Here is a 16,307-nt window from a genome sequence, read left to right as displayed (position 1 = left end):
GTATTGTTTGTAGGCTCGTAGACATACTGTATTGAGGTTCTGCTATTGTAACACATCTTTAGTCAATCAACAATCAACATCTTGGTGATTGAAAAAACTCTTTGTTGTGTGGTTGCAACCCAATCGATGGAGTAAATGTTGCCTAGGGACCTTTCTGCAAAACCACAGATATATTCAAGCTGTCCGTTTCTTTATGTTGCACCTTTACATCTGTTTACATGTAGGTTGAGTTTTCTATTTCTCTGCATCATGGTTTGGCTTAAAATACCTGGTGTGCTCACCACAACCAAGGATGGAGATGGTCTGACTTCCTGTGAATAATAGCCAGTTTTGGTCTCCACAAAACATCTGGAAAATGTCCCCAGGTGTCCTTAAACATATCCAGTGATGTGACTCAAACTGCAGCCATCCAGTGGGCAGTCTTGTCTTGTTGTCTTTTAATAATGCAACCTCCACTTCCTGATGCCTAATACGGTGCCTAACAAGCATATAATGTGAACCTGATATGCCACATTTGGTACACATGCCAACCTTGGACGTATCTGTGTTTTGCACGAACATTGACTGCTAACACTGTATTCTGACGACTGGGCTGGTGATTGAAGTTTGGAAGCTATGTTATATTATCATCAGTGTTTTTGTGTATAGCGGCGGTGACAGTGTAACACAGGAAATATATCGGCGCTTGTTTATATCAAAAGCTGCTGAATTGCCACCTTCCATGATTGCATATAAATATGGATCATTGGCGTATTTATGCAGCCGGTCACAGAGCCGTGTTGTTTGTTTTGCTCTGCAGGCTGAAGAGAGAAAAATCCCCAGAAACCAGAATGTGAATACATCAAAAAGGGCACCGCTTCGTTATGACTTCTGTTATTTCTTGTGGCTCCACCTCACACTGTTGTCTGACTGCTGTGCAATTCAAACACTGTCCTTTCCCCGCACAGTGATAACTCTCTGAAGGAATCATGCTAATACCGACTAAAGATGATTGATTATTCACTTAGAAGTCTTCATGCTGGTATTAAAATTATCCTCCTCATGATCTACTGCAATATCGATTTGAGATAAATCAGAGCAGAGGAGCTTGTGTGGTTTTTACAGTACAGAGGGTGAGAATGGCTCTGTGAACCGTCACACCTCGTGAAGTCAGGGCAGAGAGTCCAGATGCTGTGGATGTATTTGTCTTTATCGCGGACAATCTTGGACACCAGTAATCAGATTTTCATTAAAGAAAGAAAGGAAACGAGTTTTATTACGACACTTCGGCGTTTAAAAATGACATCGTATGGCTGCAGTACAGCACACATTTGCTTAGTTACTGATTGGCCCAAATGGGTATTACATCACTCAGTGGACACAACATGTGTTAGTGTTGTCTTGTTTATACTGCTGGCCATTCAGTTAATGATTAGGCATTCAAGTAGGTCTGGCACTGGTGCTGTAGGGCTGAATGCTAAATTATCACAAAAGCCCATTGGGGCCATGTGTATAGTGCTGCAGCCCCGGGGTGCTTAATTCATTAGTGTGGGATATTGAAGCTGCATTTGATGCTTTGCCTCGGGATAATGCAAGCTGCAATAAGCATCTCATTGTCAAGCCAAAACACAAATACCATAATGCATTCACTTATTGAGCATTTATGGAAATGTCTGATTTATATTCAAGCAGGAAGGTCAACCTTCTCACAGTGGCTGCTCATTCTTTTTATTATCACACATTATTTTTAGCTGCAGGTGATGATGACTTTTTTTTTGTCACTTAATTTACTTGTGAATTCTCCCCCTGAATGAATTTTTAACTCCTCTTGCTCACAGTTCACAAATAATCCCTGTAACCTGCTACATAAACAGTTGGTTAAAACGAGCTGATTCAGGCCTTCTGGAGATGGATTGACTGGCTGATGATAATCTGATGAATTTCTGCATATATGAATGCTGTAATTGAGGATGCACCTAGCTGCTCATAAATTACAACTGATGGAAGTGTGGCATGGGGGACGGCTCCGTGCATAATGAGGCTCAGTGGCACAGGTATCATTTAATTAAAAAGTGTTGTGACAAAAGACGCATGTATCCAGACAGTCAAACTTAACTCAGGCAGAGAAGTCGAAGATGGATGGTGAGTAAACTCAGCAGATGTTTGTGGGGAAAATGCACAGAAAGCTGCAGCGTGGAGAGAAACAATATTATGTTCCCCGTCCAGAGCTGAGGTATCTGATTTTTTTTTTAGACAGTTCAAGATATTTGTTGATATGTTGTAACTTTACATTTCTTTTTGTTGCAATTTGACGTTTGATCAGGTTCCGTTTTCAATTTTATCTTGAGACAACACTGTTTTGGCTTAAAATACCTGTTTTTGTCGCCACAAACAGTTAATATCCGTAAATTGTTCAGATGTCTCCTTAAAAACATCCAGTGGTTTCACACTTGCAAATGTTGAAACACAGTTGTGAACTGTCACTGGCTTGGTAGCCTTGTCAACCCAATCACCGGAATACACGGTGGCAAAGTACGCTTCTGCAAATCCACAGATAAGTTAAAACTCAATGTTTATTTATGTTGCAACTTAACATTTCTTGAAGTGCAATTTTATACTTTTTCCCTTATCATGTTATCATGATATGACACGTATTGTGGAAATTTCTATATGGTACACACTTATCAGTGGTTCGCTGAAATGTTTAATGCCTACAAATTATACTGCTAACTAGACTGCAATTTGATCAACAAATGCTCAGAAGAGCTTTGCATCTGTTTTTTTGTGATAGGTATCATGGCGAAAAAAAAATGGCACCCTTTCATTCAGAAGCTCTCTGGGCCTGCGTCAAATCCAGCTTTTTGGGTGTTAAAGTTTAATGTTGCACATTAACAGCTCTGACACGGTCGCCTGAAGTTGGAAAGTTCAGTAGAAATTGTATAAAGACTTTACTGAGCTTACTCAATGATGCTTTTACCAAATGTAATTAAAGGGACCAGAGAGGCAAAAAGATTTCACAGTGGTGAAATCACAGTTTTCTCTAGACGAAGCGCCGCTCGCTGCTGTTTAAACAACAACAGTTTACTGCTTTGCTGTTTGCTTCTTCTCTGTCTCCGTCTGTCTGGTTTCGGGGCATGGTGAAGATTGCTTTTGTTGTGTTACTCGTTATTGTCGTACAGCTTTGCTATCATTTGTCCAACTTAAGGGTTGAACTGAACACTGCTGAAAGAGAGAATACGGTTTCAGTCATGCAACATTGGCTAAATTTAATTTCTCTGTTTTCCTGTGTTGTACTGAAGTCTGCTCAGACTCTTACAAAGTTTTTCTCCCTATTACCAAGATGTAAATGGAATAGTAAATATAGCAGGGGCCCGTGGGGGTGCTGGAGCCCCCCGGAGGTGTAAGCAAGGCGACATAAGTGCGACAGGAATGAAGGAGCTGTGGGTGACTGGTTCCTCCTGAGGGGCTGACAGATGCTGATGCTGACAGATCGAGAGAGTGATTATTCAGAGCTCTGGAGATGAACTAGCGCTTGTGTTAGCTGGCTCCCCTGGCAGCGGAATCAGTCCCAATCACACCTCCATAAATCACACACACATATCCCTGGCACAGTGTGAAAACAGCACCATTGAGCAAAGGTGGTCATGCTGATGAAAGAGTGGTTATCAGGATGGAGTGCCATCAGTGACCACAGGAGCAGAGCACTCAGCTGCTCACTGTTGACACTGAAGCTCTTTATAAGCTCAGCTGTGAATTGCTGCTCATATCTTATTTTTGTGGAGGGCTTTTCATGTCTATTTTAGGGTGTAACCCATATAAGATTATTTATTTCGGTCTTGTCAGCTTTGACTGAATCGAGAACATCTCTTCAAGCACATTACAGAGCAGGAATGTTGGAGGTGGGGTTGTGACTGCATGTTTTTTAAAATTAAATTTGACTGATATGTTGTGTCTAATTTTTCTCATCAGCACGACGTAGATGTTATCGCAGCCGCGAGTGATCTTGTGTACCCTTTTCCTCTCTTCTGACAGAAACAACACGTCTCTCCTGTTCAAAGTGCTTCAAGTGTCTTTCAGGTTGGCAGTTTACATCATGTAACGCCAGAGTTCAAACCATTTATTCAAAATGTCGCAAAGTCATGTTGGTTCAGTTAAATACAATGTGCTGCAGCGTAAATAAACACACAGATATACCAAGTAGTGAATGGAAATATCCAAGATAGTCAATGACACATGCTGTAGTGAGAATCTGAACCCATGTGTTGATTAAAGTCCACTTTCGGCAATGCATAAACTTGAGGCTCCTCTTCTCATGCGCCTGTTCTTCTATTTTCGGCTATTTTTGTTTGGCTTCATGTTTTATGCAGCTCATTTTCAACTAAATTTAAATATTGAATCACAAGCCTTATTTACATATGGCCTTTTGATTATGAAGGCTAATGTAACAAGATATTTCTGGCCTTCAAGTTCCTGTGATTTGACCTCTTAATAGCACTCCCGCTCCCTATGAGGCTAATTAGCCGTAAGCCTGCTCGGTCCAGTACTCTGTTCGTAGACAGTGATGGAAAGTAACTAAGTACTTTCACTCAAGTACTGTATTCATGTACAGTTTTAACATACTTTTACTTTGCTGGAGTATTTCCATGTTATGTTACTTTATACTTCAACTCCATCACATCACAAGATGGAAGAAACCTCAGGAAGGGCCAATGAGGAGGGATCCCTCTCCCAGGTCTGTCAAAACAGTTTTTTTTTTTAGTTTAAAGTAATGATTATAAAGTCATAGTACGCAATTTTTTACTTAAACTTGCAATCGACACATTCTGCTTCAACATACATCATGAAGTAAATGTTGATTGCACAATATAATGGACATAAAATATGGAAACCATCCATGTTCACAGCACGTTGGTTCCCTATAAACCTCGCTATCGCTACAGTATATAATTTTATTTGCCACTGGGCATGCAGTCACCCTGAGAAAGGAAGGTTAAGTGGCGGAAGGTTAAGTGGCTGAAGGTTAAGTGGCAGTCCATTTCTTTAATAGTCTAAATGATTAAATAAACTCATGTTTTGTCTTGTGTTGTTGTTATTTGTGACTCTTAGCAAAACAGAAACAATCCAGTTGTCTTTATAGCAGCGGCGCCAACAATTATACCACTTGGAAACACGAGGTGGGAAATGTTGTTTGTTGCCACTTTAATTAAAGAATTTGAATCATAGAAAGTTGTTGACTATAACAAAAGGAGTGTAACAACAGCCCCTTCCCACAGGGGCTTCCATCCCACCCAGAATCATTCCAGTGTAGCTTCAATGATATCGTAACGCAGCTTTTTCTACATTTGTCCGCCTCGTTAATACTGGCAGACGCCGAATGTACACTAATTGCTCACAGTCACGGCAACACTGAAAAACCACAGTGTAAATGTCTCAATACACCATCACATGTAGGTCATATTTTGTTCCACATGTCCATGTGATCTGAATTGGAGTTGAAATGAAAATAAAAAGCATCTCTTTGCTGTTTATGCCAAACATGTCTTGTGAGAGAAAAGGTCTGATCTTATTCACATCTCGCTGCAGTGTGAATGAAGATGAAAGGATGATAATAATTATTGTGACAGTATTTATGCGCGACATAAAACACATGCATCTGCTGCAACAGCCTCGGCGTGTTTCACGCTGTGTCAGACAAAGACGGCCATGTTCTCGTTACTGCACCTCTTTATGTTTATTTGCACGTCCCAGTTCCTGAAATTAAACCAGTGCACAAGTCATTTATCTCCTCTCCTGTGTGAAAAAACTCTTTCTGAATTAATGTAACGGTTGTAATTCTTTATCCTTTGTGCTTTTGATATGTTCAGCTGAAGATCATACGGACATAATAATGTTAGCTACACTGTAAGTCCCCATTAACATTGCAAAGCCAAGATGAATAAACTCAATGATGTGCTTCGATGAACTATGAAACAATTCAGCAGTTTGAAATATTGCCCCCTTAAGCAGAAAGCAACAGCTCCAGAGCAGCTCTGTCATGTCAATGATTGGCCAGGAAACAAAGTGTTAACAACAGATTTCTCTGGCAGGAAAATGGCATAAAACAGTTTCAGCTAGTTGTCATTTGAAAGCAATTTACGAAGCAGTAGGATCTCATTATTACATCAATTTAATTCCAATTAGAAGAAATGAATCAAATTATCCTTTTCATAGCATGTGGCAAAATAACTGGATGAGAAGTGAACGCAGATAATCACATCGTATCAGCAAATTGATTTCATTTTTTTCCCCCTACTTTTTCTGATTTATGTCTTTTGAAAATGAGGACAGAAGGTCAAAAACTAGATTAGCGGGGCACAAATCCATTTTTTGGATGGAGTTCTTATGAATCGCAAATCAATTTAGCATTTCATTCAATTGCATTTCAATTTGCCCTTTTTCTAATAACCTGATCCTACACATCCTGCAGACATTCACACAGCGAGGATAAGCGTATCATGTTCATGTGTTCCGATATAGATCCGAGAACATATTGAAGGACGGTAGGCCGAGATTCAAGTCCTCCACAAGAGGCGTTGTCACAGAAGAAGCAACCAGAGAAACAGTGCGGTGCAGTGGGCTGCCGACACTTGGCAACCAGCTCTCTTTGAAGTTTTAATTTCCTAATTTATTCTTTATTAACAGGCCAGGACCATTAACCTCTCGTTAACCAAATGCTGTTAGGCTGCAGTATGTTCATGATGACAGCTGTTTTCATGAGACTGAACATCAATTTGTGTTATGTATTCTACAGCAGAATAAAGTGAAGTGAGCGATGTGTGTTGGGAGAGTCTGATAGTTATTAACAGCGACTCCACACAGCCAGCCTGTTCATTTGAACCTCCGGTTACACTTTAAAATAATGGCACAAGTTATATACTTAAGTAATGCCAAGGCAAATGCATGACTCATGATGATTTAATGCATGAATCAACGCAGGATGTATTATGAGTTCCTGTTGCTCATCGTTAACAAATGATCAAGTTACTATGACTTTATTGTCACACTTAATCAGTTAATTCAGTTATTTCACTCATTAATCGACATGCAATCAAATTAGCTTGATTCCAGTTACAAATAAATGTTATTTATCTTACTGCATTTATGTTTATTGGGTAAATGTTGGCATCTGACGACCAGTTTGGTTTGCTGAATATTTCTATGAGAACAGGTACTGCTCTGCTTTCAGAGAGGCAAAGCAAATACATGTTCTAATGTGATCATTTAATATGTTCACATGTTTATTTATGTGTGAAGTAACTGTGAACACTGATGATCTATTCAGTGTGAAGTAATCACATGAAGTCATAATGACTGGATAATTTCTTAATGATGAGCAACACGAGCTCATGATAAATCCTCAGTCAAATCCAGCCCGTGTCAAATACAGCAGCCACGGTCAGTGACATGAGTTACATCACTTACATTACATAAGTTACCAGACTGAACATATAAGTATGATCTTTTACTAAACCTAACCAAGTTTTACGACACATTTATGCAAAAATGTACCCAAACACAAGACACACACAGAGGCAGACAGGTAAAGGAACAAAAAGCAAGCTTTAATGCTGATAACCAAAGTCCAAAATTTATAAGGCAAACTACAAAATGGCAGCAAGGAAAATCCAAGAAAACTAAAAAGTTATCCAAAAACAGAGAACAAACTGGAAATATTTTTAATGTTTGACTTTACTAATGTATTGTTAATCCTGATCCATATATGAATAATCCACAAATAGTCAAGTTTAATCTTTTTTTTTTATTAGTTAGTAGACAGCAAGAAATAAATGCGTGAGGAAGTGTGTGTTTAAGGTTGGCAGGATGACTTCGTTGGAAAGTGATGGATAAGGGGATATTATGGGAATACGGGTGTTTAACCTTGAAAGAAGAGAGATTATGGTGTCAACAGTAACTCAAATGTGATAAGGGTTAGCTCCTGTGAGGATAAGACAATATTATGTAGAGAAAGAATGATGTAATGGTACTGAGCACAGGAATGATGACATTATGGTGTCTAAAACTCAGAAATTCATTTTGGGAGGAACTTGAAAGGACATAAGTTTAGTGAGACTTAGTTTTGTTGTGCCTGCTTCTTGACAATAAAACCCAATCTTCATTGAACTCTGAACATTGTTTGAGTGCATTTATTTTTAATAAAATGTGGACGGAGATCTGAACTCATCCGGCCAAAGTGAAGATTTCCTTTTCCGCTAAACCATAAAGCCACGTGGAACAAATCGGGAACACGGGGAACACATGATGACCAGGGGCAAGACGAAAACAGGACTGACGTGGTGGAAAATGAGACAGGTGTAGAAAACAGACAAAGGGAGGAAGTGGAAAGTAACATTAAACAACATAAAATAGGAAATCACAAAACTAAAAGCCCAAATTGCCTAACCCTAGCCAAGTATTTTTTATTCCTCAACCTAACCAAACCACAACCGTTTGAGGATGTTAATAGTCCAAAAACTGTAACTATGTGAATTGTTTGTCAGCATGCTTTATTATGAAAGTCTAACCAAATGTTGCGTGACGTAGCATATCATGTATTGTTGCTAACTTGACAGGGGAGGCTTTCACATCCAAAACTGACACGAGGGTAGGTAAAGTGTCATAGTTTGAAGCTTAAGGGCACTGACCAAGGTGCTGTATTTGACAAGTTGGGCGTGAGAACCTGTTGATTACATCATCATGAGTCGCGCATGAATTAAACATTATTTAAGTATATGATTTATACCCTTATTATGAAGTGTTACCAAGCCTTCTTGCTGTGAGGCGAGAGTACTAACAACCAATGCACTGTTGCACTGTCCTCTACCTGTCACTTCAATTTTACTTTAACACAGTTTTCTGCCCCATATGAATAAGTAAAAAGTCATATTTCTTTTCTTTTCATGCATCTTACATCAACTGAAATACATAAATTTATGTCGAAATCCATATTTTTTTTATAGTGTCACATCATCCCTAGATGTGAAGGTGGCTGTGAAAAGTTTGCAGCGCCCCTTCTTCACAGAATTATAATCTGTGGTCAGCCTGAATTCATGCAAGTATTACACTTTAAACTACAAGTTGATGCTCATGCAGGTTTTCACAATGAAAGAGGAGAGAGACGGTATCAGCGATTTTGTTCCCTCTCCGACCACGCAGTGCTTCTATGTTCCACTGTTTGTGTGACAAAAGCACAGTTATTTTCACCCTCACACTTTGATGCTGCCAGTAGTCACGGCCAAGTGCGGTTCTGTATCACGCAGCGGGCTCAACCACATCATCACTCCGTAATGTTAGCGAATACCCGAAATTCAGGCTGCCACTCTCGCACAACTTAACTTTGTGTGAAATTTATTGGACTGAGCTTTTTCATGAGGAGTGAAAACAGCATTTTGCACCTTTTGTGAGTGTAGCTAGTTCAACGTGGCCCTAAGCTTTATGTGTCAATACGACCTAATGTTGTCATAATTTGTGTACACAATATTTATGTGTCGGAGTTTGTTAAAATAAAATTTAACCAGAAAAAAAGATTAGAGTTGCCTTTCAGAATACTCAAAGCCCCCCTCCAGTCAAAAATGTGTTTTTCCTCTTGTTCCAACAGTTGAGTGTTGGAGCTTTACTGTGTAGGACGATGTATGTACACAGTTTCATACTAGTAGGCTGTCCTCGCAGTCATTGCTGAAAGTGTACATTTTCTCTGTGCTCATTAAAAATCTGATTTTAAGAGGCGCGTCTACAGGCATGACTTGGGACACCAAGTGGCACCAAGGTAATGTTTGATGACATCCTCTCCTCTGAAGAAACTGCGTCATTGATTCTGTGAAGGGTTCCAGTGTTCATTTTGGTCATGTTTTAGACTGCAAGTGAAATAAAATCACAAAAGAAAACAAACATTTTGCAATGAACCAGCCTATCCCACTGATTAACGTGATTGTATGTTACCAAGCCGCGTGTTATGGGTTAAATCAAAGGACCCGAACGCAAGACAGACAGCGGCAGTCAGGTTGAAAACAAAAAGCAAGCTTTATTGAAGTAAAGCTAAAAACCAGCTGGCTGGGGCAGCTCTGAGAACTTAAATAAGTACACAAATACAAAAACCTAAGAAGCACTGGGAATACATGCAGGAAGGAAAGAAAGAAAGAAAGAAAGAAAGAAAGAAAAACACATGGACTAAAGAATAAATGAAACACAGTTGAACAGGGAAAAAAGCTCTGAACAGCCAGTGCTATCGTAGTTATAAGTTTTTCAGTTTTTAACAGTCTGGACCAAATCTACTGTGAAGATAAGAAGATTAGATTTTTTTGTCTAATAAATGTGTGCGGGGGAACTTTAACAATTTACAAGGAACATGTATTTATGACAGAGTCAATCGAGTTGACTTTAATTTTACCTCCTACTCTGTTTTTGAACTTTGCAAACAGACCCAGCAGGCATTGACTGAATCAACTGTCACGACTGGTGAAAGATGAACTGTATTAAAACAGGTTCACCACTTTCCCCTTTTGAAGTTTGATGTTGTTGGCAGTTCCTAAAACTTTGAACATGGACAAAGAAACTCATGTTTCTCTCTGGGTTTGAATTTTTGCTCTGTACTCAATAAAGGGAGGTAAATGTTATACTAAGTTTTGTTTCTTTTGCAGACATACATTTCTTTACAGCAGAAATTCCATTTAAGACGTTTTTTAAATAATTCCAGCCAGCAACTGTGTTGTGCTTTAAGGTCAAATCCTCATTGTGCTGCAAGCAATGAGCCAGACTAGTGCAAAATACCAGACATGTCCTTGGTTGGTTCATTTTGTTTTGTACTTCTGGAGAAGAAATTCAAACTCAGAATTTCTATATGTACAGTTATATTAATGAGGTAATTATACAAACTCAGAAATATTTATTTGTTCCATAACTGAATGAACACGCTGTTCTATCAGAAAAATAGGGTCCTTGTTTGAAGCTGGAAAGGTGCAGGCAGGGTGCAGCAAACACTGTATAAACAGTAAAGTAAAACAATATGAAATTGGGTTGTCCTTTAATGTCAGTTAGTTTGTTCAGTTTATTAAGTCATGAAAACAGAGAGTTTGTTTAAGCATCTTTGCAGTCACCTTTGAAGAAGTGGCTTTATATCAAACTTATTACTTATTGAAATAAAAGCTATTGCTCACAAAATGTTGCAGTTCAGCAAAATGATAGCATATCTGACAATAATGCCTGAGTGAACAGCAACTCTGGTTGCCTTGCTTTGCCCAAGATATTGATCAGTTTGGGAACAAGGACCCTAATGAATCTTGTCCCTTGAGACCAAGAAACTAACCTTATAATTTTATACATCGATGTCTGCTAGTTGTTTGATTAGTTTGTGTTCCTTTCTTCCTTTCTTTTTCAGTTCATGAATAAAGCAATCATGCAGGTTAAGTGAATGGCCTTGAATTGTGCTTGATTGCAAGCTGCCAGATAGCTGCAATTTTGAAAACATCTTTTTTTTTTTCTTTCCCCCCACCAAAGCTTCAGGTTTTAATGAAAATGCCCTCTCCGTGTGTCTTCTCTTGGTTGCAGGCCAATGGGGTCACTGTATGGGCGAGGAGTGTGGTTCTGGCGGGGTTCAGACGAGGACAATATGGTGTGTTCACAAGGAGGGCTGGACGACCCACCATACCCACTGCCAGCACATGGACAAGCCAGAAAGCCAGCGGCACTGCTTTAAGGTCTGTGACTGGCACCAGGACCTCTTTGAGTGGGATCTGTCAGACTGGGGGGGCTGTGTTCTTGTCCCTTTCTTTGCCAATGAGCTCATGCCAAGGACGGCTGAGTGCATCACAGCACAACATGGCATCCAGAGGCGCAAAATCCACTGTGTACGCACTTCAAACCGTACCACAGTCACCTCACGGATATGCGAGTTCTTTTCCCAGAAGCCAGCTGTGGAGCAGGCATGCCTCATCCCCTGCCCCCAAGACTGTGTCGTTTCAGACTTCAACTCCTGGTCAAGTTGCAGCAAAACCTGCGGCGCTGGCCTGCAGCATCGGACTCGACATGTCTTGGCCACACCGATGTATGGAGGTGCAAACTGTCCCAACCTGACAGAGCTCAGGACTTGTTCTAGCCCTGTTGACTGCCCTACTGGGGAGGGCGAGTACCAGTACAGCCTTAAAGTCGGGGCCTGGAGTGAGTGCCGACTACCCCATCACAAGGACGCCCTGTTAAGTGGTAGGACCACAGTGGACTTTTCCACCAGCCACAGTGAGAACAATACAGTCACACTGCACACACACGCTTCTCACCACCACTCCCACCAACACCACCATCATCATGCGCACAAGTACCCCATGTCATGGGAACTGGAGGTTGGATACCAGACACGACAAGTCCGCTGCACACGGAGTGACGGCAAGAATGCAATGCTGAGGTAAGCCAAACACAAATGCTGCAAGTTGCTTCAACTTTAGCTGCACTTCCACCACCAGCTAAAGCTCTTGTTGGTAAGATAATAGTGTTGCTTTGAGTTCCCCAACTTGTCAATTACTGACACTTTGGGATTGTAGATGGGGTCACCATTGATGAGTTGGGAATGAGACTCAAAAATGAACTATCTTACCAGCAGGAGCTTTAAGTTCAATCCAGTTCAATTCAATTAGTTTTTGTTTTTTTGCGTTTCCATTGGCAAAAGTTGTGGATGGTACCAATAAAACCACTCCATTCCGCCATGTTTTTTTGATACCCTTCTAGGTTAGAAGAGAACTGAGCTGATACTAAAAGGTGGTGTTAAAACACTGCAGACTTATGGTTGGTCAGAGACAAATGGAGCAACCAGAGTTGTCTTGATATCTTTTTTAGGGGTCTTTTGTCTTGCTTCCTTCAGCTTTTTCTCAAACAAAGTTTGTGTCCCACATACCAAGTAGAAAGAATACAAATCATTTGATTTTGTACGGCAGAAAAGTGATGATATATGTGAGCGGCGCAGAGACAAGGTTATCAGTAAGTTGTACATCTGGCAGTAGAAGTTACAGTTAATGAATGCTGCCGCTTCTCAAGACCAAAAAATGGCTTGTTTGTTTCCCAGCAGCTAGGAAAGTGAAGGGGCTTAGTACTAAAGCCCAGGTAACAGCCCCGTCTACATATACTGTAGGAGTCCTGTCTGCGGTGAAAATGCAAAACAGATCAAGGTTTACAGTTCTAAAGTGGAACGAACTGATCTGAACTGAACTGCACGGTGGAAGCATGACTTTTCATACAGTGAGAATAAAAAGGGTGAACCTGAGATGAATACATGAAAGCGCGGTGAAAAATATGGCATTTCATTTCAAGTCCAAGAGAAGTTCAATCTAATAATGAAAGCAAGGTGGCTGTGTGAAAAGAGCTGGTTTGTAGTTGTCTGGGGAACGGACCTGTACAGATAACTGGATTTGTCAAACATTAATCTCTTCTTCCACTGGTGTAGCATATGACAAAGTTATAACAAACATGCTCTGTAGCAGAACGTGGGTGTCAGGTGAAATATTCCTAATGGAGTTGATTGTTTTTATGGTTCCTCCACGCTCGTATTGTTTTGTAACATGACAGGGACGTGATCAATGGTCATCCCCTCCTCATGATCCCAGTGGGTCGTTTGCTCCGTGTGGAGGCGTATTCACTGAAACAAAATGGCTTTTATCGATGGTGGTTATTTATTCAATTATAACTAGATTATGTGGGAGCTGGTGTTTCTCCGGCATATTAGCATGGTGGCGAGGCTCTATTGTGGTAAATGTCAAGTGCTGCTCCTCTCCTGTGCCTACTGTTTGAGTTAACCATGGTACAGGATTTGATAAGAATGGATTTTTTTCTGCACAAGCTAGCACACAAATGAAGCAATTTTACACACACACACACACACCTCCATACCCACACATTAGAAATATCAACACTCCATCTTGGGCTTTCTTTTCAAGGAGAAGGAAAATCACTGCATGTATATATTAAATTGACTGAATGCCATTAAACCTTCTACTTGTTGGAAACTGACACTATTAGTTGACTGTTTTAATCAATTGCTGACTGCCATCTATGGAAGATATAGTAACCGCTTATCAATAATATCGTGTTGGAATGATGCATTCTTAGTGTTTGACATTTCTTTTGAAGGAGACCTACTATGCTTTTTCATGTTTTTCCTTTCCTTCAGTGTTTAATAGGTTCGTGTGCATGTAAAAGATGTTCAAAGGTAAATATTCTGCTCCTGAACATCTCGTCAGCAGTCCCGCCTTAAATTCCCTGACTTTGTGACATCACACTACACCACCATGCCACACATTTGCACAATTTATGCCTAGCAGCTAGTTTGGCACGGTAAGAATTGATTTAGCCCAGCTCTTCTGTAGTTGTTAGTGGTGCTATTCAGAGGAGACTGGGTATGTCTTAAAGAGACGGGAGCTGAAACAGAGCATTTCAGACAGACAGGAGGGGAATACAGAGCTGCAGCACTGGACAGTATGAGAAAACTGATGGGGTTTTTTTTCTGTAAGAAAGCCTGTAAACCTGTTCTAGTTACAACCCAAAATAAAAGTCAGGAGCAGTGCATTGCAAAAGCACACAGCTAAATAACAGCTAAGCAGTGGCAGCTTTAGGGTTTAAACCCTCACATGTACAATACTGCATTAAGTTTCATGCCAATTTTGATGTGATGCGTTTCCTTCGTCCCTTGCTGTTCGGATGAAGGGGCTTAAATTTGGGAGTCTTGTTGTGTGTTTGATGCTCGCATGCCATTACCCCTGACAAGGCACACAAGGTTCACTGGCTTTATGGCTTGAGTGTGAAGAGACCATTTACAGTACACTGCCTGATTAGCATGGTATTTACTAAGGAGCTTTTGAATATGGATTTCCCACCTGAGTTCTGCCTCATTCTGCTTTTCTAATTACACCCTAATTACAAAGTAAAATTCCAAAATGAGCATTGTACTCGCATCTTAATAACCTAACTAATTAAATTGTCCAAATTAAAGAATGGGAGCTATAATTACATGACTAATGCACTTGTTTCATATTTCAATGAGCATATCAGCTCTTTGTACCATTTCTGTAAAGGCTGAACTTCATGTCTTCCTTTTTTATAATGATGTATGATAGCTTTGAATGTTGTCATGAAGGAGTGGAAGCCACCAAGGTCATTTATTCATCAGGAAATCATGATATCTTTGAGTTAGTTCTCCTAGCACAGTGGTTCCCAACCTTTTATGTACAACGTACCCCCACAGCCGTGTTCGATTAAATCAGGTGACCCTTCATTGATGCAGCCATTTATGTTCAAATTAGTTCATTTATAGGTCCTGTGTGTAGGATTCAGTGGCATTCAGAAGTGCAACCAACTGAACACCCGTGTCTAACCCTCACCTACAATGGCTGCTTAGACCGCAAAATGCAAGAAACACAAAAACCGTGAAAGGTCAACTTGTTCTCAGTCCCAGCTTGTCAAATTCAGCAGCTTGGTCATTGCCCTAAGATTCAAACTACGACGCTCCATCTACACCTCCAGGTCATTATTTCACATGAAAGGCTCAGCGGTCAAGGTAGCAACATATACAACAACCAGTTAGACTTTAAAAATAAAGCGTGCTGACAAACAACCAGTCTTTTCTGAATTTAGAAATTCTGCCTTTGGATTTTGTGCACCGAACAAGTGAAATTATCTGCAAAACATTCTCAAGATTGACACTCTTATTACCCCTCGACAAATTGAAGACGATTATCTCAAAACACTTTTCACTGAGTTTTGTTCTTTTGAAATATTTCACAACATTATTGCAAATGAGGGAAACTTCAATGATTTTTGAATGAAATGAAAATTGAATTCAAACAGCTCACATATGATGATTTTTGCACTTCAAAAACACCAAAACTGCTTGGTTAGGTTTAGGAAAATATCCTGCTTTGGGTTAATATAACTACATTCAGTCATCAAACTGACGTCGGTCACGTCATGTACCTTACGTGACGCCACATACGTTATATACGTAGGATAACTCCCCTATGTTACATACATTAAAAACAAGTCACTCTTGACTCTTGGTCGCAGGTCTTGGGGAAACTCCAGAGAATGACCCAAGGACACAAGGGCTCATCTCGCTCTTTATACTACTGCACAAAGGGCTGTTTCAAGGAGAGACACTCGAGGGGTACCTACAGCATCAAACCTTAAAGCTTAGGGCCACTGGCCAGGCTGCTGTATTTGATGTGTTGGGAAAGAGAACGGGCTAGAAAGGACCTCTCTGGAGTTGGTGTTGAGTTTGTTTGTTCTTGGCTACTGTAGAAACATGTCAGTGCAACATG

The 16,307-nt window shown here is 40.2% G+C and overlaps 1 protein-coding gene across 1 annotated transcript in view; it reads left to right on the top strand.

Annotated features, from left to right (window-relative positions):
* Positions 1–16,307, top strand: part of thsd7ba (thrombospondin, type I, domain containing 7Ba) — a 175,226-nt gene that overhangs the window by 56,048 nt on the left and 102,871 nt on the right. The window contains exon 4 of the mRNA XM_084361504.1: positions 11,560–12,409. Within this exon, the coding sequence (XP_084217630.1) occupies positions 11,560–12,409 (850 nt within the window). The remainder of the gene's footprint in view (positions 1–11,559; positions 12,410–16,307) is intronic.

Source organism: Pagrus pagrus (assembly GCF_965226575.1).
Source record: "Pagrus pagrus genome assembly, chromosome: 9".
Classification (NCBI taxonomy): Eukaryota; Metazoa; Chordata; class Actinopteri; order Spariformes; family Sparidae; genus Pagrus; species Pagrus pagrus.
This window is presented reverse-complemented; position numbering and strand designations above follow the sequence as displayed.